This window comes from Taurulus bubalis (assembly GCF_910589615.1).
Source record: "Taurulus bubalis genome assembly, chromosome: 3".
Taxonomy (NCBI): domain Eukaryota; kingdom Metazoa; phylum Chordata; class Actinopteri; order Perciformes; family Cottidae; genus Taurulus; species Taurulus bubalis.
The window spans coordinates 5,141,412-5,166,008 of record NC_136591.1 but is presented as its reverse complement, the minus strand read 5'-3'; the positions used below and the strand labels follow the sequence as shown (position 1 = coordinate 5,166,008).

Genomic DNA, 24,597 nt, shown 5'->3' with positions numbered 1-24,597 from the left:
TAGTTAAGTTAAAATAGTTGTACACACTCATGCCCACCGCAGGAGCACCCAGGTCAGGCACACAACACACAAAAGAAGGACAGTGTGAGAGTGTTTAGCCACAAACCTCCGGCCCCACTGCTCCGGCCCTCACTGAATCACTTCCAACCAACCAGCTCGCTGCTCTATTTAAAAACTACGAGTGCTCTGCTTCCGGGAAAATCTCTCTCCGTGTATTGATAACTACCAGCTCTCTCCCCCGCGCTCCAAGCGAGCTACAGCTTGTTTGTTTGACCGGCGCAGACTGTCGCTACCTCTTTAACACAGCTAAGAGGCTCTGTGGGCTGCCGCTGCAGCTGAGTGATTTGTGTTAGAGTTTGTTTGCGCTGTGGTGAAACGGGATCGCCTCGGCTGCCCTGAGAGGACACATATATATTTTTTACATCTGATTGAAATCTCCCATGTTGAACCTCCCTCTCAGTGAGTTTTCCCCTTTATAGCTCCTTCAGCTAAAGCCAATGCAACAAGAGTTAGAGAGGGAGATAATGAGATCTATCCATCGTCAAGTGAAAGCCTCACTGGCCTGCATCCCCACAAAATACACAAAAAGCCTCCAGTGTTTGAGTCCCGTGGTTAGTGCTTTCTTCGGTTGATTTCCAACCAAATGTTTGTAGTTTTTGAGCCAGTTTCTGATATACAACCCCTGGAAATAGCTTTATAGTTGGCATTTATAGTTGAGCTGCAGCTGAACGTAAGATTTTATCACATCCGGGTAAAACCACAGGAAACACGCTTGTGATCCAGGAAAAGGTTTATTTGCTGGTTCTGTTCTGTCTTCTGATACTCACCCGATTTGTTTTTCTGCAGCAAGCTAGATTTCAGTAATGCACGACAATGTTAAACACTTCTTCATGAGTCATGATTCTGCAGAGAAGTTTTCAGGAGCAAGATAAACAACATCAGATTCATCTCTTGGTTTCTCTCACTCTCTCCCCAGAGGTGCGTTGTCCCCCCATCGTGACCTTGAAGAACATCGTGCTGTCACCCCCGGCCTGCGGGAAGAGGACAGTGTTTCCGGGCTCCGCTTGCCTCCTCACCTGTCGTCAAGGTTACAGTCTCCAGGGAAACAGGAAGGCGGTGTGCATGAGTTCTGGAAGCTGGACCGCTAACGTCCAAAAAGCCGTCTGTCTAGGTAACTGTGTGTGTGTGTGTGTGTGTGTGTGTGTGTGTGTGTGTGTGTGTGTGTGTGTGTGTGTGTGTGTGTGTGTGTGTGTGTGTGCGTGTGTGTGCGTGTGTGTGTGTGTGTGTCTGCAATAGTTTAGACCTATGCTAAGATGCATTCTGTCCAGAGGTCAGGCTCAGCTGTAAGTGCTGTACATGGGTTCTGGGGTCTTAATAAGGATGTGAAGTATGTTGAGGTCAAAGGTCAAGACATGGATAGACGGATGTCAGATACAATATATTGTAGTTTAGGTTAGATTATATTCAAAGCAATAGTTCAAATATTTTGGGAAATACGCTTCTTTGCTTTCTTGACAGTTAAATGATTGATACCACTCTCACATCTGAGAGCGGGAGGTAATTAGCTTAGCATAAAGCTAGCCTGGCTTTATCTACTTACCAACACTCCTAATGCCCAGTAAGTAATTCACATTTTTTGGTTGTACCTGCCAGCCAGGTTTCCCTCCTTCTGTAGTTTCTACATAAGTTCATTATTAAAGCTGACGACAACACTGACACAGTTCATTTTACAGGGTTAGAATGGAAATGCAAAAAAGAAAGATACAGAATACGTGGATAGAGAGGCGTTATAAGAAGAAAACAGCAGGAAACTTGGAGGGATACCTTTTTCCATTCTCTGTTCTTTTGTCTGTATTTTCCTCCACTTTGTGAATGGTGGGAATGACGCTAACCCCGTTTTGAAGCGGGCCTCGGGTCACTAACTCGAACCACACCGCGTCCGAGCTCTTGCGTCTCTCCCCTCCGCTCCGACTGGGCTGGAGATCACTGTAATAGACTGCAGCCCTCCAGATGCCTGGCAGGTGAAACAGGTGGTGCAGAATGTCCTCAATCCTCTCATTTCGTCACGGTGAAAGTTTGCTAATGAAGGAACTGCTGTCGTTAAGGGGAGGAAGAGGTGCCATAAAGATGAAAACGAATGGAGAGGTGGGGAGGATGAGTCATCTGTCGGTGTTTTATAACAGGGTGGTGGAGAGAAGATGGGCTTTTCTGATCCCTTCAGGCACAAATGGGCTGACGGAAGGGGAGTGAAAAGGGAGATATTAAAAAGAAAAATACAGATGAGGCAGAAGAAAGATGGATGGCACACTTTGAGGAGATCAAGATGTAGAAAGTTATCACCAAGTTGAAAGGGCTCTTCATAAGCTTCTGGCTTCTTTTGCCTCTCACTTCATGTTGATGACACCCAACGTGAAATACTCCTCCCTTGTTATGAAGATGAATGGAGCCGATTGGAGCTAAATGTGTTAGTGTTTAGCAGAGATGGATGCCTAAGTGGATGGTCATCAGGTCCAGATGGGAGCAACTCCCTTACACAATGCTACAGGCATCGATGGGAGATTCAACTCTCGGAGTCTTAACTCATTGACTGCAGCCTTGAACTTAGTTGAACTGAACTGCTCTGGATTCACATTATTACAACATGCTGCATGGGGAATAATTAAAAAGGAAAGAGCTTTTTGGTCTAAGGGTCATGGTGGCTGGTGAGTTGCCAGATAGGCGCAGATTAACACAACATCAGCATGATCGGGCAGATCGACCCTAACGTGGAAATAAGTGAGAGTATTCACTGCTTGTATTCAATGTATTCAATCAACAATTGGCATAAGACTTGTTTACATTTCAACCCTTTAATCCCAGATCAAAAGCTGGGTCTTTTGCGCTATTTTCATTTATCTGCACCTTTTTTTTTGCATTTTTATTTTATTTCATTGCTGACATGTTGCCTAAGATTTCCATAAAAAACATGGACCAGTTACAGCCAAGCATCCTCTTTATGCTCATTATGACCGCCGCTATCAATGTGTTGATTAGATAGTGATATATAATAAATGCTTTATGTGTATGAGCATCACTTAAACAGTTACTTAACAGGACTCTGCAGGATTAAGCTCCAACGGTCTTGATTATCAAGACCAAGATGGAGCTTCCTTTTTAATGAACATTTTTTTACAGTTACATACTGCATGTGTCACACGTCACTTCCCTTCTGTCTCCATTAAGAGCGGCTCTTTACCGTTGTGGCCTGATGTGGAGCTCATGGTGTAATGTTACGTCAGTAGTATTTCGTCTGGTTGGAACAATGACAGCGGTGCACTCTGTGTTTGTTTGATTCAGTAAAGACCAATAATGAGTGTGTGATGTCTTGTTATTAAAGAGGTCAGATGACATCACACATCCACTTCCTCACTGATAACAAGGAACAGGCTGAGGTCAGTGTCTACGGAGGGAACATCTGCAGTATTTAAATCGTACTGTATGTTATAAAATTAGCTGTAATCAGATGAAGCAGTGTCTGCATCAGTGGCGTCCCTAGGCTAAAACCCTAGGCGTCCCTCGGCTAAAAAAATTATTTTATTTTTATTTTGGTGATGTCATTAAATTAAACTATTGTCTATGGACAACTTATTTATAACTCTAACATGCTACATATGTGTGTGTGTTCTGGTTTGTCTGTTTTCTCCCCTTAAAATTACAATCCAATAGCCTATCATCATACTTAACCTTAGAGCACTAGGACCTTGGGGAGGCTGCTGCGCTGGCTTTCTCATTCTGTAATGTCTCTCATCAACCACAGCAGGATTACACCAAGGAGTTTATCTCATAGTAAACTATACCAAGGAGTTTATCTCATAGTAAACTACACCAAGGAGTTTATCTCATAGTAAACTACACCAAGGAGTTTATCTCATAGTAAACTATACCAAGGAGTTTATCTCATAGTAAACTATACCAAGGAGTACCATCATACAATATTTATCATTCGATAATCAAGATGTACTTGAAATGTTTTTATTTTTTATTTTTGTTATTCATGTTTTTTTTTACTATTGAATGGTATATTTGACACTGAACTAGTTCATCTTTATCTCAGTGATAGTGTCCAAATTGGCATAAAATATCATTGGTTTGTAAAAACTACACAGACAACAAAATAGATCAAAATCGTTTCTGCTCAAAATAAAACAAGTAAACAACTCAAAAGTTGACACTGTCAGATCCATTCTCCATCCATTTGATTTGGGAGTGACGTGGATATGAAAGCTAGTTTATCCGTCTTTCCTTTACAAGCAGGAAAAGTATACATGCCAGTTCTCTAGGGGCTAAGCCCCCCCTTTCCTTGAATCCTAGAAACGCCCGTGGTCTGCATGATTCTTGTCTGATACTCTGCTTCCTCTGAAATGTATTGTTTTGTTTTTCTCTTTGTGTCTCTTCAGATGCTGAATCGCCGGAGATCCAGTGTCCCGCGAACATTGTTGCGGGGACGGATGAGCGACGCGGCACCGCCAACGTTAGCTGGAACGTCCCGACTGCCACCGACAACTCTAAAGAAGAGGTTGGATACTTTAGTGTCCAGATACAAAGTGTACAGTAGTAGGGTGCAACTAAACATTATTTGCATTAAATATTTTAATGTTACAACAATGGAAAGAAGAATATATACAAGTCCTCAGTAAAAAATCAGCAATTTTTTACATTTCAGAAACTGAAACAAGAGAATATTTGGATTATTTTGCTCGATAAATGGCCATTTAACAGCCATGAAAAATGTTTCAGATATTTTTTTTATTTAATATATTCTATATAACACTTCTCAGTCACCAAAGTGACTCACGGATTTAGTCCAGCGGTTCCCAACCTGCGGGTTGGTATATCCTAATGGTTCCTAAGATCAATTTGACGGGTCATGCGATAATCAGAGGGGGAAAGGAACATGCTTTCGGTCAATATTTTTTGTTAATTACTGAATACTTTTATCTCTTTGTGTTCCTAAAAATCCTTTCAATAAAACAATGTATAAGTGGCATGGCAACCTCTCTCTTGTGTCCACATGAAGACCGTAGCTTGTGACGAGGGATCATAAGCACACGCTACTTTATTTAACGACTTGCCACACTATTTGTGACGAAATTAATGACTGAGGCTAGTTTCATATCATTTGTAAAGTGAATTATGAACTGATTCATAATGAAACAAAACAAATCCTTTCAACTCACTTTACATATCTCGGCACAGGACAACCGGATCTCACAACATCATCACATAACTGATTAAGTACAGTTTGGAGTCAGTTCTTTATATATGTTTATGTCTCTCCTTCCTTCAGGTGGTGGTGCAGGTGAAGCCAGTGTATAATCCCCCCCAGCTGTTGCCCATTGGGAAGGAAACCATCACCTACATTGGGACCGACCGCTCGGGGAACCAAGCCAACTGCTCCTTCACTGTCACTGTCATCGGTGAGTTCATCCCTCTGCAGACCGCATCCGCCAATCAAACAATGTCTGCGTCAACAACGTATGACGCCACTTGAAGGAAGCTATACTCTCATAAATATTATACACGCACAAAAAGACATCAAGACACCTCATCTGACTGAGGCGAGGCGTCTCCCTAATAACCGTGCCGTTAGCTCTTTGGCTTCCCGTCTATTGTTTTGTCTTCTGCTGGCTCAAGTACACACAGCTGTGCGGCTCTGTATACAATATGTTTCAGATGATTGATGTAACATTTATACGTGCATGGCAGTGCTGACAAATTGTAATTTAAGCGTTTAAATACATTTCAACTACGGTTGAAAGAAAATCGTTTGTCCATGAAACTGCTCACAACAAGATCAGTGTCGTGATTTCAATAACGAGACGTTGCTGTTGAGTTTTTTTATCATATTCTTTAGGTGCATTGAGCACAAGAGTGCAGACATCTCGAGGCCCAATATCCCCAAAACTAGGCAACTCATACAATCTCTCTCTCTCTCTCTCTCTCTCTCTCTCTCTCTCTCTCTCTCTCTCTCTATATATATATATATATATATATATATATATATATATATATATATATATATATATATATATATACTCAGGACAGCATGTATTACGGAGGACTAGAGTTAATCAAATAAAGTTGACAATGATTTGAAATGCCGAGTAGAAAAAAACTGAACTGTGTCACATGTAATGGAAAAAAAAGGAGAGTGAATTTGAGTAAAGAGACAATATTTTGCTATAAACCTAATTATACATACTTGCACGCCACAATTTAAAGTCAGTATTTAGCGTTGGACACTCGCCTTTGTGAGGTTTGACCCAGTGGCCTCTTACAGGACAACCTCTCCATCCGGCTGCCTCTGCGCTGCAGCTTATTTCTGTCATTCAGTGTAAAACTGTGATTTAATTGACGCGCTCACAAGTCAGGGAGTACGTCCGCCTCCAGCAGGTGCCAAACAGGGTTTACGCTGAGAGGAAAAACGGGGGTGTCGCATGTCAACCACTCGATAATCACAACAGTCGGGGGGGAAAAACCTCGAGCATGGTAGCGTGAACATTTCCATATGTTATTATGGTGGTGGAACGTTGTGGTTTTTTATTAGAGACATGTGTTTAACTAGTGCCCCTTGACATTCTGTACTGCTGTGTAGAAAAAAGTCACATCGCAATGTGTTTCTCTAATACGGCTGTAATCTACTCCAGTCTTGGGAGATACTGTGTTTTATGCATTTTGAAGTGACTGATGTGTTATATGTTCACAAATGTTTTTATTGTGTGTTCTCCATCTGGTCATTACAACCCACAGTTAACAACCTTGTATCGCCTTTTAGATACGGAGCCCCCGGTGATTGACAGGTGCAGGTCGCCGCCCACTATCCAGACCACAGTCACGGAGACGGCGGCCGTTTGGGAGGTGCCACAGTTTTCCGACAACTCAGGTATGTCTGGCCACCGTTCTCAGACGGCAGCTCCGGAGATGGTTTATTCTTTTGCTCCTCTTTTCCACCCTCTTCCTCCACTGATGATGGTTACACAGGATCTTTTCCGTTTGGTGACTGGAAAAAGGGGATCAGGAGAGGGCTTTGTGAGCGTGTGTTTCATGCTGGGAGACACTGGCTGGACATGTGGTTCAACGGTGAGAGGATGGATTGTCGTTGTGTGCATGAATGTCTGTGTTTAAAAGAGAGAAATGAAGTTGTCACAGTGTGTTAATGTCATTAAAGTTAAAAGGCAGCAAATAGATGCAGGTGTTTTTGCTCTTTGTGAGAATTTGCACTCTTTTCCATCCATTTTCACACATTCTTTTGTAAAGTTATGTGACAACACACAGTACTTGACTCATACGGAGGATGGATCTTTTTTTCTTTCTTCCTTCCTTAATCAGAGTGATTGCAATGCACAATATATCTGGATATTAATCATCGTGTTAGCTATATCCACGTTATTGTGCTACTCAGTGTTTGCACATAACTTTCAAATGCAGTATTTATACTCCTTGTGAGGCACAGTGGGTAATAGAGTTCACAAGCACAACTCAGAGGCAGGTGGCAGGCGAAGTTCTTTAGTCGTGTATTCAGGCAGGGGTCAAAACCAGGAGATCAAACAAACAGGCAACAAATCCGATAAGGGGCAGGCAAAATCCAAGGTCGGCAAGACAGGCAAAAACGGGGTCAGAACAGGTAGGCAAAAAGTACAAAGATATGCTGGAGAGTTTGGCACAATGGACAAGACAATCTGGCAGAGGACACGCGCAAGTAAGGGGACCTAAATAGTGAGCTAATGAGGGAACGGGCTGCAGGTGAGCTGGGCGTGAGGGCCAGGTGACGGTGATGAGGGGTAATCAGGTGTGAGTAGCAGGATCTGGAATGACAGGAGAGTGATTAGAACTGACAGACAGGATGAAAAACACTTAATATGACGGGGAATCCGTGACACTCCTAAATCTATCAGGTTTGAACCCGTTCAAGTGTTGATAAATTAACATGACTGGTGTTTCTTTTATTGCAGCTCTATCTCCAAATAATGACTGTAGACCACAAAGCAATCACTTTATTCCTGTGCACAATGACAAAAATTGTGTTTTTATTCTTGTTCAAGGGCAGTTCAAGAGGTCAGGAGGTGCATACTGACTGTGGTGAGGATTTAACATGCAACCCGTTAGTCTCTCTTTTCAGCCTAGGTCTTCTTACTGGGCTCGCTATTTGATGGTTAACAATTCAGACCGATCATGCTATAAAGAAGTGCATCAATGCCACTCTGCCAAATAGACTAAATATCACAGCGCAGGCTGACTTTCTCCTGGCGCGCTAGCTGCACCCAAACAGCCATGGTGGTGACAGACAACAAACCAGACTTCTCCAGGGTACCAGCCCACAGCCAGACCCATGTAATTCACTGGCTCTGGCTCTATACACGCACACACACACACACACACACACACACACACACACACACACACACACACACACACACACACACACACACACACACACACACGTATTACACTAACACAGCTCAGATATGTGTTTGTGTAATCAGAAATGTAGGCAGGCATGAGCGCATACACAATCCTCAATCTTCGCCCAGTGTGCTCATTGCGTACCTGTCTGCAGAGGTGCACCCCCCTCACCCCCACCGATCAAACACACACTCGTCTTAAACACATATACTGTAATAACAGGCTGCTGCTGCTCCTGCGGCTGCTTCGGGCCGCACGACGTCAGCCTAGCGCTGCTTCGACGTCAGTGTTTTGTTTTTCCAGGCCCACACCCTGATGCCAGCGCTATATATATACGTGTGTGTGTGTGTGTGTGCGTAGACACGCACACACACACACGCGCACGCACACACACACACACACACACACACACACAGCCTATTTATAAGGGGAGACACCAGACTCCAGCAGGCCAGACCTGTGTCAGCCCTTAGAGTGAAACAAAAGGTCAATCAGTAATTTTTCCCACTTTCGTTTTTCTATTCTTGTCCGTGTCGCTCACATTTGCAGTCCAGATGTTTTCCCTGTTTTTCTTTTTTGTTTTCAGCCTTAGTGTCGACCTTCGGCGTTTTTACACATGCAAATACACACACACACACACACTCCTCTCATCACGGCTGGCTCTCCTCAGGCTTTGTGCATCACTCTCTTCACATTCCGTTTTTTTAAAGCCAACCAGACACCAATCCCAAGAGCTGGATTTTCTTGCTGCCGTATGATGCACATGTATATCATTCCCATGTCAACATATTGTTTAACATAACGTTTTACAGAGTGACTCATTTAGTCCTGGAAAAGGGGGGAAGGTTAAGACTGCCCTCTGCAGGATAACGAGAGTAACACTTTTGACTCAAAAAAAGATTCTAAACTTGGAAAATTATGTTTAAATAAAAGCAACTAAGATGTGCTGATCTTCTAGGTTGTTCATATTTCACCTGGGGAATTATTTAAGTACTCCTGATTTTTTTTTTTTAGGGCTATCTTTTAACTCTTTTACATTGAATAGTCCATCTACACTTTAGCTTGACATCCACATAATTGATCAAGGATGTCTAATGTTGCAATTTTGGCACCAAATTGTCATAATATATGATCTACTTTTGTATGTCTATAACCAACACTTTTGTGTCTCGGTCAGGTGGGCGTCTCACTGTGACCAGTAGCCATACTCCAGGCTCTGTGTTTCCAGTAGGAGAGACTCTGGTCCAGTACACAGCGACTGATGCTGCAGGAAACAGCCGCACCTGCAACTTCACCATCACGGTTCAAGGTACAAAACTGATACACAACCCCATGGCTTTTTAAATTACTTTTATTACATTTACTATTTATTTATTTGTGTAATTAATTTCCTCCTTTGAATTTATTCACATTTTTATACAGTCTGTTCAAACTGTGCTTTTAGTTTTTTAATGTCCTTTTAAACTTCTGTAAAGAAGAAGAAAATGGAGTTCCTTGAGGATGAAACCGTTGTAAAAACATAAATATAAGATAAATATCATCATCAAAACCTGAGACTAAACAGTAGTGCATGCAATAAAAGACATTGCAAAATTATGTATTTAAAGGGCTTTATTCGAATTTCAGTTTGGATTCATCTTACTGTATGTTTATGATGATATTATCAAATATTGTGCTCCAACGTGAGGTGTTATACACTATGTGCATCTGCCCAGGGACGACCTGTGACCAGCCGTACGTCCCAGTGAACGGGGAGTTCTTCTGCTCTGAAGAAGAGGAGGGCGTGAACTGCACTCTTCATTGTAAAGACGGCTACAGCTTCACTCAGGATGCAGTGAACAACTACTTCTGCGCCTACAACGGCGTGTGGGAGCCGCCCTACTCGCCAAACAGACCCGACTGCTCAGGTGAGCGCAGCGCTCATATTGTGTCCCTTATCTTTTCGTGATTTTGTTCGCTACTGTCTACAATGTGCCATGGGTACGTTTTATTACTGCTGTAAATATAAAAAACTGTAGGTGCACATCATTCTTGGATGCCTACATTTATTCAGGACTCTTATTAATTAATTCATGAAAAAAATAATTGTTTCTCGCAGTGAACCGTATAGCAAACAATGGGCTCAAACCATTTGAGATGCTGTTTAAAGCTTCTCGCTGTGACGATGTGGACCTGATCAAGTCGTTTACTGGGGAGTTCAACACCAAACTGGGAGGCATGGTGAGGATGTAGAAACACGCATAGACATGGATTTGCTGTAAATCAACTGTCAAATACATTATGCTTTCTTTGATTCTGCTCAACAGCTCCCCAACATTTGTAGCAGCGGTGAAGTCACCTGCAAGCTGGAGGTGATGTCTCAGGGTCACTGTCTAGAGTACAACTACGACTACGATAACGGATTTTCAATCGGTAGGATTTACTATACATGGACAAAATACACCCTCACTAAATCCCACCTCTATTTTAATGCAAGCTTCTCATTCGCTGTCTAATATCTATTAGCACCGGGGGGTTGGAGCAACAGCTGGGGTCCTCAGGGTGCCCAGGACTACGCCTACTTTGAGTCAGGCTTTGCCCCGGGCACCCGGCAGCTTGCCAGGCAGCAGCAGGACAGCAGCATGCAGCCTCACCACCGCACCAAGAGGCACCGAAAAATCACAGGTCCTACCAGAGAACAAAAGATCCAGATCTTTTTCAATATCACAGGTATATTAAATGTGATTTCCTGTGTGTTCGTTGACCTTTGCTGTGCTGAGAATATACGCATAGGTTATGGTCTGTGTTCTATATCTATTATATATGTGCTTTTTTATATTTAATGCCATGACTTGTTATCAGTCCTTTAAACTTTGTCCATTTTCCCAGCAAGCATCCCTCTGCCCCTGTCGAGAAACGACTCAATAGAAGTGGCAAATCAGAAGAGACTCCTGCGGACCCTGGAGCAACTGACCAATCGCCTGAGGCGAACGCTGGCCAAGCAGCCGCTGTCCAGTTTCCACCTGTCCTCGGAGATGATTGTAGCTGATCCTAAATCTCTGGAGAGCAAGAAGCCTTCTTTGTTCTGCAGGCCGGGCTCAGTGCTCAAAGGCAGGATGTGCGGTGAGTGAATGGAGGGTACAGCCAATCACCTAAGATAGTTTGCTTATCTTCATATAAAATGATGGGATTTTAAGACTCTAATACTGCTTTAAAAGTTTTGTATTTATCAGTAAATCTCTAATTGTGCTGTTGCAGTCCAATGTCCGGTGGGCACATACTTCTCTCTGGAATATAACGAGTGTGAGAGCTGCTGGCTTGGCTCTTACCAAGACCAAGAGGGTCAGCTGGAGTGTAAGTCCTGCCCTGAGGAAACCTCCACTGCTTACCTGCACTCTCGCAGCGTCGCTGAATGCAAAGGTTAGATGCGTTTCACACAGTCCCACCCGCCTTACTTGAGGACAAACGGCATTTGCAAATAACTTTGACCTGCTCATTTGGCACCACAGCCTGTATAAAATATATACAAATAGTTCACAAATATTGCCTGATTGTCATACATGTCATCAGATGTAAATTTATATAAATGCACCATTTCTTAATTGCAGAACTGATGTAGTTTTGATGTTCTTTCTGGGTCAGAATATTGTTCATGCTGTGGTGATTTGCATGTGTTTTCAGGGCAGTGTAAGCCTGGTAGTAACTCTCTGAATGGGTTGGAAATCTGCGAGTCATGTCCGCTGGGTCACTTCCAGCCTGGTTTTGGCGCCAGGGAGTGTCTCGTCTGTCCTGACGAAACCTCGACTGTCACCCGAGGAGCAGTGGACGAGATGGAGTGCGGAGGTGATACAGTCAGACACTGTGGACCGCACGCCCTTAATGTCCAATCAACTTGCCTATTTTAAATTGGAAAAGCCTTTGATCATTCTTAAGTCATTCAAAACACTGCTAGGTAACAAAAACAAATATAGTTCCAGCCTTTTCACACAAAAATGCAATTATATCAAAGCCTGGAAATGAGTTTCCTTTAAAATGTCAACCACAATCTAAATAAACCAGCAAAGGCCACTTTTTGGGCAATTCTGCTCCAATATATTCCTCCACTTCTATTCTGATCTTCTCTGGTCTCTACTCCTGCAGTTCCCTGTTCAGCAGGCCATTTCTCCCGCACCGGTCTGGTTCCCTGTTACCCTTGTCCCCGAGATTACTACCAGCCTGAACATGGCCGCTCCTACTGCCTCTCCTGTCCTTTCTATGGAACCACCACCATCACCGGTGCAAACACCATACAGCACTGCTCCAGTAAGTGAACAGACAAAACAAACTAAGTTACAGGCACATATATACCTCTATTTTTGTTTTGGAGAATTTAGAAGATCTTTGTTTTTATATTCAAATTAGTTTCAGCATAAAATCTCTGATCTGAACCACATCTTATCTCAAATAGTCTCTTCGACAAAATTGATTTCTTACCTTTTTGGGGGCTTTCTTAGACCACCCTTAAATTCTAATTTGGAGATAAACTAGCTCGTCACAGAAAAATAGTTTAAGAGTGATTATAAAAAGTTATTTTTCAGTGACAGATTATGCTTAAACCACATATACTGACCTAAAGGAAATGTATGAAAACAATGTCAGCCTTTTTCAGAATGATTAATGTGCAGCTTTGTTGGAACAAAAACATTTAACTTTATTCAGAAATATAAAAACAGACAAACAAATTGTTCCCCAGTTGTACTGGCTTTCTCCCATTCCTGTCATAATAAATAAATACCTATATAAATTGAACACACCACGTGGAAATGTCCATTATTTATTAGTTTAGGATATTGAAATAAAGCAGTTTAGGACATTGAAACAAAGCATATTTATGTGACTTTCATACATTCTGGATTGGATCAAGATCTGAACAGATAATAACCACAGTAAGACGTGTATTTCCTGGTGTGTTGAAGGAAGGATTCCTCTCTTAGGTCCATCAATTGAAACTAAAAATATACGATGGTAGCTCCGGTTTAATTTAGCAGACGTTTGCAGATTTTCACACAGCAGACTTCTATTTTAACACCATAAGTGCTGAGTTTAGTTGGCATGTAAAATGACTTATGTTAAATTTCTACCCGACGTGCCAAATGAAGTCAGCAGAGAGCGAAATAAATGGACCTGTTCAGTATGACAGCCTTTCAACAGTTTCAAAACATACTGCCATCGCTCCAGTTGTGTAGCGTCTGATCGGTTTTGGGATAACTCAATCAAATAAATTACTGCACGGGATTGGGAAAATAATGAGTTTTATTTCTCTGCTGTATAGAAATAAATAACACTGCATGCCTGAAGTGTGGGAATGAACAGTGGTTAGGACATGCTGCCAGTTTTTTATAAGAATGCAGGCTTTTGTTCAGACGGATCACAACCGTCTGCGAGTCTGGTTGCAAAGGGGAAAGAGCCTTGCTGTTTTTTTCCGACTTGTCTGTGCTTACACTGTCTGTATTTTCCCTGGGTGTCATTGTCAGGTTTTGGCTCCAGTTTTCTTCCCAAAGAGGAGAGTGTTACTGCGGCTCCAGAGGCGGAGGTCATTGAGGACTACCAAGCAAGCAGTCAGGTTAGTCTTTATCTTGTCTAAACTAGCGATATGTCTAAAAAATTACACTTTACCATCATTTTAAGTCTAGATAAAGTAATCAATATCAAACCTCTATTCACACAAGAGAAAAATATATAAATATCAGGTCGTAAATGAGACAATATATATTGTATCATGAATATTTGCATTCACATTTATGAGCAGAACATCAACTGAAGGACAGTTTCCATTGAGAGTTTTACTGTCTTTGTGACGGTTGATCTGATTGGCTGCTTCTGCAGATTTTCCACGAGTGCTTCCTGAATCCCTGTCAGAATAAGGGGACCTGTGAGGAGGTTGGGGCGGGATACGTCTGTACCTGCATGCCTGGGTTCACAGGTAAGACTCACCTGAAATGGTGTTTATGTAGCAACAAGACGGAAGACTCTTAAGCATTTGTTACGTTCCCCGACTTAAGCCTAGGGGAGGCGGGGAGTAACAATGAATGTCACGTTACCTTTTAGGGAGAATAACTCACAGGCCACGAAGGAATAAACAAAAATATAGTTTTATTACCCAAGGAACAAAACAATAACTACTCCCTCAAACGTGAGGAAGCGGTAGAATACAACCGGTTCATTAACACAATAGTAATGGGACTTCCACGACAACTAGAGATGGGCAAACAATACCAGAGCTCCGAAGCTTGTGTCAGTCTAATGAACTGCCGTGTGTCGGCGCAAAGTGTCGGAGCTTGTATCAAATGACAACTGTCACGTGACTGATGACGTCTGAAGCTTCGGACGTCATCAGTGCTTCACGAAGCGTTTCATTGGTTTGAGCGTTTGACAGCTTGAACGTTTTGGCACCAAACTCTGCTTCATAAGATGCCTCAGTGTCAATCAACAATGTGGGGTTTGAGAGATGAGATTTGTGAAGAGAATTGTGAGTTCATAAGCACGTTCCAATGCCACTTCTATGAAATCTTACCTCAATAAAATAAGCTATAAAGGACAAATACTATTAATAACTCTGTTGGCATAAAAGTTTAGAGCCATAATAATATAAAGAAATCAATTCAATTGTAAATGTCTCTATAGTCTAGTGGGTTACACACAAGCAAAATTATCTTTTCCGTTCCGTGTGGAGAGGATCGAATCCCATCATGAACACATCGTTGCATATTATTGACCTGCATTTAGTTTTACTGAAATGTAAAAAACGACAGAAGCAACATCGATAATGGTTGTATATAACTTCAAATCCGTGAATGAACACGCAGCTTTATTTGACTTTTACTGCAGAGATGTGAGATTGAAACATTGAGGTGTAGTTCTAGTGCTTCGGTCACACTTTTAAACAGCTGCTTTGGCTCCAGTCCGCCACCAGATGTCGCTGTTCTTCTTCAAAGTGAAGCCCCGAAGCTTCGAATCATTTTCGGTACAAATAGGAAGAAAGCCTCAATGCTTCACAAGGCTTCATCCCCCCATCCCTAACGACAACACAACCGACTGGCACTGGACCGCCAACACACTGGACCGCCAACAGCACCAACACACACACAGCTTCCGCTCTGCTGTGACCCCACCGGCCGTCTGGCTGGCTTCCCCCAGCCTCTTATACACCTGCCGGCTAATCAGCCGATTGCCCTCAGATGTAGGCAATCACCTGCCCGGATCCTGGGAGTGGGGAGAGAGAGCAAGAGAGAGAGAGAGACAGCAACACATGTAACACCCCCTCCCATAAGACCCAAACCACTGTTTTGGTCAAAACAAACCCCCATTAACCCTCCCTATAGGAATATATACACACAAACACTACCTCACCCACAGGAGAGAGCATCAGCCACCACATCGTCCTTTGCTCCCCCTGGACACTATCACCGCCAATATACGACTAATGTAGCACAACCCTGTCCTCACTCTGCGCTCAGGTGCGTGGATCACACAGTTGGTGCCGGGCCACTTCCCACACAAGGACCATTAGCCAAACACTGAGCTTCTCCAGTCTGTGTAGACCTGCCTTCTACCTTGCCCCTCTTTGGACCTCTAGTGTGTTCTGCGCTCCAGTGTTTCCATTTGGGAATGACCTTATCCACCTGAGCTGACCTTCCCAAGTCTTCATCTTCGGGGTGGAGGACCTGCAGGACCTTGGGCATCTTACTGCCTTTTGAGATGACGTGAAATAGCCCTTTAAACCCTCATTAGACCTTGGCTGGCTAGCCTTTCTCCGGGCTTGGGCCTCTAGTCGGCATACTAACCTTGAACACACCTGGTGCCTCTGAACCAGATCCTCGCAAACACAGCGAGATCTAGGGACATCCACCACTTCAGGAGCAGGGTAAACTTTACCTCCCGCTATGTCGTTTCCCATGACGAAGTCCATACCATCGACAGGAAAACTTGAGCGGACAGCCACTGGGAAGAAACCAGTAGCCAGCTTGATCTGCACATAAACACAGTGGAGAGGTGCAGGAACTAACCCCATTCCAATCCCCCTAACCACTGCACTCGCATCACCGGCAGACTTGCCACTAAAGGGCAGCGCACTGGAAAGAATGAAGGACTGCGACCCACCTGTGTTGCGCAGCACCGTCACTGGGCGCTGATCCTCCGCCTCTCCTGTTAGGGACACAAATCCTTCATAAATGAATGGTTTAAAACAGTCAGCAGGCCCCTTTTGGATCCGCAACCTGGCCAGCAGGAACCACTGTGTTCACTAACACACCCCCTTTGGCTGATGCCTGGAAGCTGCCCCCTGCTGCTCCCTTCTCCATGCTGCACAGTTCGCAATCAAGTGACCCTTCTCATGACAAAAAAAACACGGCTTCTCAGACCAGCTTGAGAAACATCTACGCGCGACACATAGATGCCACCAGGTCTCTGGTAAGAGTCACCCTGAGGAGAATCTTGCCTTGGAAAGACATTTCTGTGCATGAGGGCAAACTCATCCGCCAGAGCAGCGGCCTGCTGCAGGGTGGACACTTTCTGCTCATTTAAATAAGTTACAGTTCGTTCAGGCACACAATTTTTAAATTCTTCCATCATCATGAGCTCACACACAGCCGATAGATCTTATTTTTTTATCCCTAGCAAAGTCCACGTAAGTCTGGTTGTACGACTTCTTAAGACTTCGGAAATGCTGTCTGTAAGCCTCTGGCACCAACTCATTCACTCGCAGAACAGCCCCTTTAACCCTGTCATATACTAGGCTATCTTCCACAGACAGTGAAGAGCATGCTTCCTGAGCTTAACCTACGAACTTGCATTGGAGTAGAATAGCCCACACATCTTCTGTCCAACCCAAAGCAGCAGCGATGCGCTCAAAAGTACCACAGCTTCCGCTCTGCTGTAATCCCCACCGGCCGTCTGGCTGGCTTCCTCCTGCCTCTTATACACCTGCCGGCCTAGTCCAGCTGTAACTCTTGCTTGAGCGTTGACATTTATGGCAACGGACTTTCATCTCGGCCACAGTTGTGTTGTATGTGACTTTGTTATGAGGAGCGTTTGATACAGCCTCTGATATTTCTCTCTCAGGTGCCAAATGTGAGATTGACATCGATGAGTGTGACTCTGCTCCATGCCAGAATGGAGGCCTGTGTAAAGACGGCATGGGAGACTTCCAGTGTCAGTGCAAACCTGGCTTTTTAGGTAAGGGACCTTTGGGGAAATAAATGGATCCACAGAAAGAATGCTTTTCATGTGCTGATGTTTTAGCTTGACTTCTAAATCACTTTGATCTTAACCAAATAAAGGAAAACAAAATGGGTTTAGTACCTCAAGGAATACTTCAACCCAAATATAATTGTTATTGGCACATTTGTGAATTATTCCTTTAATCGCATATTACACTGTATCTCACTTTGTGCTTATTCTCCATCTCTGTTTGACTCCTGTTTGCCCGTGTGTCTAAGGCTCTCTGTGTGAGGCAGAGGTGAACGAGTGCCTCTCCTTTCCCTGTCTGAATGAAGGCGTGTGTGTGGACAAGGTCAACAAGTTCACCTGCAGTTGTGCCGGCGGCTTCACAGGTTAGATAAAAGGACCGGGCTACATTTAATTCTGGGAATCAGTTTGATATTTGGTTGTATAAAACAGGCAAACATATTTAAGCTAGTGCTTTAAAAATGCCGCTGTTTTTCTTCTTCTCTTTTCACATGTCTGCAGGATCTCGTTGCGAGCTGGAAATAAACGAGTGCCTGTCCAACCCCTGTCTGAACGGAGGTGTGTGTGATGACCTGACGGGTGGCTACGCTTGTAATTGTGCCGTTGGCTTCTCAGGGGATCGCTGTGAGGTCAACATCGATGATTGCTACAGCGCCCCCTGTCTGAATGGAGGCTCGTGCCTGGATGGTGTTAACAATTTCAGGTAATACATATTCTGATGGGAGGAAGCAGCTCTTTGCATTTGAAACATTTGAAACACCCTCTGTAGTCCTCTTTAGATGTGCTATGATGTAAACAAGGGTTTCAATACACATGACCTGCAGCTTAGAATTCATTATTATTATTTAAAGAGAAACACTGATTTCTGATGCACCTATATCCTGATTTATGAGCTTCACATTTATCCTTATATTTCTTAGGACAGTTTAAACAGAGGTGACTAAAATATTAGGTCGGTGTGGAAGGCTTTAACAAAAAACGTGTTTAATACAAAAGTTGTACTCTGTACTGTGATGTATATGATAGGAGACCAAACCGAATATGTATTTTGTCAAACCACAACATCACATAGCTGGTGTTCCTCTTAACTGTGAGGCTACGCCTGCTTCTGCAGACATGACAAATAGAATATAGGAGTTGAAAGTGGAGAGAGAGCGCAGCCCGAAAAGGAGCAGCGCAGATTCAAATATAGGCAAAACTTTCCTGTTGGACCTGTTACTGTATACGTGAAGCGGCGTTTGTTTAGATTAGCCTCGTTAGCTCTGGCAGCTTCTAGCTATGCTCATTGCTAAGGCGACCTGAGTCACAGGGTTGCAGATTTCACACTGGAGAGTTTAACCTGTTTATTGCTGGGTTCATAAAAACATAATAATAACATAACATGAATCAATTTTGCATTGAAGTGTTCAGAATTATTATAATACTTTATTGTCAAACACTTGCATTAACATCCTAAAATTCGAAGTCTAATAAAAACAAAGAGTATTGTTATACTTACCTTAGAGATGGTGTTGTGTGGTGTCTCCCTCCCTCTCAGGTGTCAGTGTCTGGAGGGCTTCCGTGGCCGGCTGTGTGAGGTGGACGTGGACGAGTGCGATCCTAACCCTTGTGTGAACGGGGCCAGCTGCCTGGATGGTCTGGGGTCCTACACCTGCCGATGCCTCCCTGGGTTCAACGGAACCAGGTGTGAGACAGGTACTATAGGACGGATGACACATCAAATTTGTATTTGTATACAGTGAATAAGGACAAAAACAGACGATAAAGCAATTCATGCTTTTTCTGTCCTGTCAGAGATGTCCCCTGCCTTCAACCTGGACTTCGAGGTGTCTGGTATCCACGGTTACGTAATGATGGATGGAATGATGCCGGCGCTGACAGAGATCACCTGCACCTTTTGGATGAGGTCATCAGACACTACCAATTATGGAACGCCCGTCTCCTACGCTGTGGAGGGCAGCGACAACGCTTTCCTTCTCATAGACTACAATGGGTCAGTCAGTGACGTATTCAGAGCTAAGACAATAAAAATGCACATTTTATTTCAACAGTGTATTCAATAATTATTCAGTTTGTCTTTCCTTTAGAGCAGGGATGCGCGAGCTGGCTCTAGGGGGTGCGCGAGAGGAAAAATGTAATGGTGGTCTAATGGTGTAATAATTAATATTAAACATAATTAAAAAAAAAATTAAGTAGGATTTTTTAATTATAAAATTTCCCTTTGTAAGATTTAAAATTAAAAACGTACAATTTAATAAATAGATGCACTTCCGGTCCGGCCGCCAGACTGTCTTTTACGCACACACTAGCTAGCCAAGCTTGTGCACCTAACGTCATTTCATTCATTCAGCAACATCCATGAAAATATGTTAAACTGGCTGAAATCGGGGAAGCTGTCAGGTGGGACATCTGAAGCTATCAGTAATAAAAGAGAAAAGGGACACAGAGAGAGTGAGGAACCGGAGGCGAGAGAAACGGAGAGGTGCGTTGGGGAGAGACCGGGAGAAAGATCGACCGGGAGTCGGAGAAAGAGGAGACGAGAGTGAGCATCAGACTGGGAAAAAAAAGAGGAAATATGATAACAATTATCTGGGTCTGGGCTTCACTTGGATTGGCAATGCAGATTGTCCGAAGCCATAGTGCGTGTTGTGCAGTGAGGTTCTGGCTAACAGCTGTCTGAAGCCCTCTTATTTGCGCCACCTGAACACCAAGCATGCCAGTGCAAGTCAGAAGCCCCTTACATTTTTTTAGATCAAAATTGGAAGAGTTACAAAACAGCCAAAAACAATTGCAGTCTCATTCACGTGAGTCTCTCAAAGTGAGAGACTCATGTCTCTCACTTTCTCCCTCTCTATCTCTCTTGCTGCAGGCTGAGCCACCTGCGCTGCATGTGAAAATCCTCATATGGACTCCTCCTTTTTTATTTATATCTGTTTCTGAGCCTATGCATGTGCCACTCTTTGTTCTTTACGTGGCTTACTGTGTTTAAGTAAATAAATGTGAAATGCAATCTGCCTCTGAGCCTGTGCGTGTGTCCTCGCCATCCTTATTGCTCTTTAAAAGTGACGCCTTGTGTAACTGAAATTTATACAGCGGACTAAATCTTGTAACAAACGCCACGCGCGAGCAAACAGTTCTCGCATTGGTCCGATTTTATGCGGCTATATATAGGCTCTGTTGCGTTTTTTTTTAAGGTGTGGGGGATTGGGGGTGCGTGAACCCGGTCAGGATGTAGAAGTGGGTGCATGGCCTAAAACGTTTGGGAACCGCTGCTTTAGAGGAATACAAAGTATCTTTGTGCTTAGTTATTCTCCTCTCCTTATGCTTTGTATCGTTTTTATTGAATCTTCTTTGACAGTTTTTCCTCCCTCCCACCAGGTGGGTGCTGTATGTAAATGGTAAGGAGCGGATCACTGACTGTCCTGCAGTGAACACGGGTCAATGGTACCACATCGGGGTGTCCTGGAGGAGCTGGGATGGTGACTGGAGAATCTACATCAATGGAAAGCCCTCAGACGGAGGCAAAGGCCTGTCAGTCGGCACCACTATCCCAGGTGTAGTGCTATCCTCGGCCTGGTCACCTGTCTCTGTTTCTGATCAAATCTTCAGTCGATTATTCTTTTATATCAACACAGTAACCAAGTTGACAAGGAGAATACTTTCTCAGTGAGTTGTGGTTAACCTTTAACTTGTCCTGCAGGCGGTGGGGCGCTGGTTTTAGGTCAGGACCAGGATCAGAGGGGCGAGGGCTTCAACCCTGTCGAATCCTTCGTCGGCTCCATGAGCCAACTCAACATCTGGGATCGTGTTCTCACACCTCAACAGGTAAATGCAGTAATTGGTGTTTCAGTTCAAATAGGCTAAATCTGAACCCATGTATTTTATATTTAACATAACCGAGTCCTAAAACAGGAATGTTATGTGATTGTAGGTCAAGGTCCTGGCCAGCAGCTGTCCATCCTCCCATGTGACCCACAGAGGGAACGTCCTCGCCTGGCCAGACTTCCTCAGCGGGGTGGTGGGTCGAGTCAAAGTAAATCTCAGCAGCGTTTTCTGTGCAGGTAAGAGAGGCTTTGCAAAAAACATAAATGACCTTGAACTTCAAATACATTTCTGAAATGGATGTGCACAATGTTTTGGATTAAGATTGTTCTACTAGTTCACCTCACAGTGGAAACCATTCCTGGTCTCTCCAGATTGCCCCAAACTGGAGAGCACCGTGTCCCACCTGCACGCCTCCACCGTGGAGGTGAGCCCCGGGGCCCAGGTCCAGCTGTCCTGTGATCCCGGCTTCTACCTGCTGGGGGAGCCGGTGCTACAGTGCCAAAACAGAGGAGAGTGGAGCCATCCTCTGCCCACCTGTGAACGTAAGGCAGAGACACAAACTGCTCTCTGATTAAATATCCTCAGCATGTAAATCTCTGGGGGAGAAAAGTATGGTACGACAAACGTACTGTACATTGACAGACAAAAAAAAAGAGATGATAATATATATTATAATATGTGTTGCAGGAGTTTCCTGTGGTCCTCCTCATCCTCTGGAGAACGGCTTGTTTCAGGGGACGGACTTCCATGCCAGCAGCTCTGTGGTCTATCAGTGTAACGCTGGCTTTTACCTGCTGGGAGACACCAAGGTGCACTGCACCAACAGTGGCAAGTGGGGAGGAAATCCACCAGCCTGTCTCGGTACTTCATTAAATAAAATGTTTGTTGTTTTTAAACTAGTGATATTTGAGAAACAAAAACAAATCCTGTTTTCCAAATTGACAATTGAACAAATAGTCGTTGCTGTATACATTCTTCTGTGTGTGTGTGTGTGTGTGTTAAGATGTGGATGAGTGCGCTCTAGGATCCGACTGTGATAAACACGCAAGGTGTCAGAACACGGACGGCTCCTACACCTGCACCTGCATCCACCCGTACAGTGGAGAGGGCAAAAACTGCACAGGTAACAAGTCACAGGTCCACAAGCGTTTGTGTTGGAGAAGGTGCAGTTTGAGAACCGATTCACCTGTCCATATATATACACTCATTTGTTATGTGTGTGTGTGTGTGTGTGTGTGTGTGTGTGTGTGTGTGTGTGTGTGTGTGTGTGTGTGTGTCTTACCACCAGCGCCAGTGAAGTGCGTGAACCCCGGGTCTCCAGAATTTGGTCACAGAGATGGCAGCAACTTTCTGATGGCCGGTGAGGTTGTTTTTGGCTGCGAGAACGGATATGAGCTGATCGGCTCGTCTCGCCTCATTTGCCTGGAGACAGGAAGCTGGGACGAGCCAATCCCATACTGCAGAGGTGAGCGGTGGAGTGGTCAAGTCATGCCAACACTATACAGCAGCTGTACTATATATTAAGTCATTCAGGCATTTCAAGTGATTCATATTCCAAAGTCAGCCAAAAGTCTGTTTTTAATTGAAAGTGATAAAGTTATATTCACTCTATTTAAGTGGCAAGGCACTGTAAATACTTACAAGTCTGTATTAAATTAATAATCTCTTACATTTTCATTTAAATAAATGTCAATCAGTTTATCAGTTACTATCTACCACCGAGTGAGGTATCACAAAGGAGATTGAACCCTCTGATGAAAGCCCTTTTATTTGCAGTTTTACCAACTAGTTGTCTGTGGCGACATTCACGGGGAAAATCACTGTTTGGATCTCTGGGCAGTGAGATCCCGAAACACACCTGCAATTACAGCTTATTGCTATAGTTGCCGCCAAAGAGAACGTTGGTTTCTTCTGGTATTATATGTGGCTGTCAAGACAAGGTTTCATTCTTCAGAGTTATATTTTTTAGTAGCAGGGCTCATGGTGGTATGTATATATATATATATATAGTTTAATAGCATAACATAAATGTCATATATTGATGTAAGGCTTACATGAAACATAGATATACTCGCATACATAAAACATAAATATTCATTCACATTCAAAAGCTCACATTTTGAGTTTCTCAATGGACGACCTCAATGGAAAGGGATTCATTGCATGATAAAGGTGTTTCCTATTCAAAGCATCCAGCTATTGGAGCCAATAGGATCTAATACACAAATTCAACTACACAGATGTATTCACAGTCTCTCATCACTATGCAGATATGAGAACTAATTCACTTCAGGAAACACACAAATGGCACAGGGATATGTATTGTATATTTGACATGTTTTGCATATCACACACACAAAAGCAAATAGTACAAACATTTGCAGACACAAATACATATGCATGTACATCACAAACACACATAATGCAATCATGGGAAGGGGTGATTTATATATGCAGCAGTCTTTTTGTCCTCCTCTGTGCAGCGGCCTGAAAGGCCTGACCCCCGCAGCACCTCCACCTTGGCTCTCAGCCACATTCTTCCTCACAGAGAAAGAGGAACTGACTTACTCAGCGCCGGCAATCTGTTATGTTCAACCCATATTAGCTGTGTGATCTGAAGTAAAACTCAGTATGCCATCTGAAATACATAAAGCAACTGTCAAAAACAAAACAGTCCAATTGTTTCTGCAATAAGCAGTAAGTTATATAATTTATGTTGCATTAGAGGACACATTAATGGTTCATCATGTGGCTACAGCTCACACAAATTCAGCTACATCATTGTGTGAGGTGGAAAATATCTATCTTCCATTGTTATTAAAGAATGCAAGTGATGCAGTGCCATCTGAGTAATGAAAGTATTAGGGTGATGTGTGTATCCCTGGTAGAGTCCCTGGTGTGACTTATCTCTAACTGGACTTGAGTCTTAAAGCAGCTGGTCACGTTTACATAAAAGTCACAACAGCAAACTGTCAATCTGAATTGAATGCAGTCGGATGAATGGAGCAAGTTTCACATGCAGAGAGAGAAAATACTTTCAATCTTCATAACTCCTACACAAAGAAAAATAAAATAAACTATGAAAATTACATTTTAAAGTTGTTGAGGAGTTTCTTCACAGATCAA

General features: G+C 43.4%; 1 protein-coding gene across 1 annotated transcript in view; it reads left to right on the top strand.

Annotated features, from left to right (window-relative positions):
• svep1 (sushi, von Willebrand factor type A, EGF and pentraxin domain containing 1) overlaps positions 1–24,597 on the top strand; it is a gene marked incomplete at its 5' end in the record, with an annotated part of 85,457 nt that overhangs the window by 45,961 nt on the left and 14,899 nt on the right. Inside the window, 27 exons of the mRNA XM_079215078.1 lie at positions 977–1,171; positions 4,437–4,555; positions 5,327–5,456; positions 6,815–6,922; positions 9,620–9,751; positions 10,158–10,349; positions 10,541–10,662; positions 10,749–10,854; positions 10,948–11,151; positions 11,311–11,544; positions 11,680–11,841; positions 12,103–12,264; positions 12,562–12,723; positions 13,935–14,023; positions 14,287–14,383; positions 17,521–17,634; positions 17,898–18,011; positions 18,148–18,349; positions 19,184–19,341; positions 19,441–19,639; positions 21,025–21,200; positions 21,347–21,471; positions 21,578–21,707; positions 21,843–22,013; positions 22,159–22,332; positions 22,475–22,594; positions 22,760–22,936. Coding sequence (XP_079071204.1) covers positions 977–1,171; positions 4,437–4,555; positions 5,327–5,456; positions 6,815–6,922; positions 9,620–9,751; positions 10,158–10,349; positions 10,541–10,662; positions 10,749–10,854; positions 10,948–11,151; positions 11,311–11,544; positions 11,680–11,841; positions 12,103–12,264; positions 12,562–12,723; positions 13,935–14,023; positions 14,287–14,383; positions 17,521–17,634; positions 17,898–18,011; positions 18,148–18,349; positions 19,184–19,341; positions 19,441–19,639; positions 21,025–21,200; positions 21,347–21,471; positions 21,578–21,707; positions 21,843–22,013; positions 22,159–22,332; positions 22,475–22,594; positions 22,760–22,936 — 4,074 coding nt within the window. The remainder of the gene's footprint in view (positions 1–976; positions 1,172–4,436; positions 4,556–5,326; positions 5,457–6,814; positions 6,923–9,619; positions 9,752–10,157; positions 10,350–10,540; positions 10,663–10,748; positions 10,855–10,947; positions 11,152–11,310; positions 11,545–11,679; positions 11,842–12,102; positions 12,265–12,561; positions 12,724–13,934; positions 14,024–14,286; positions 14,384–17,520; positions 17,635–17,897; positions 18,012–18,147; positions 18,350–19,183; positions 19,342–19,440; positions 19,640–21,024; positions 21,201–21,346; positions 21,472–21,577; positions 21,708–21,842; positions 22,014–22,158; positions 22,333–22,474; positions 22,595–22,759; positions 22,937–24,597) is intronic.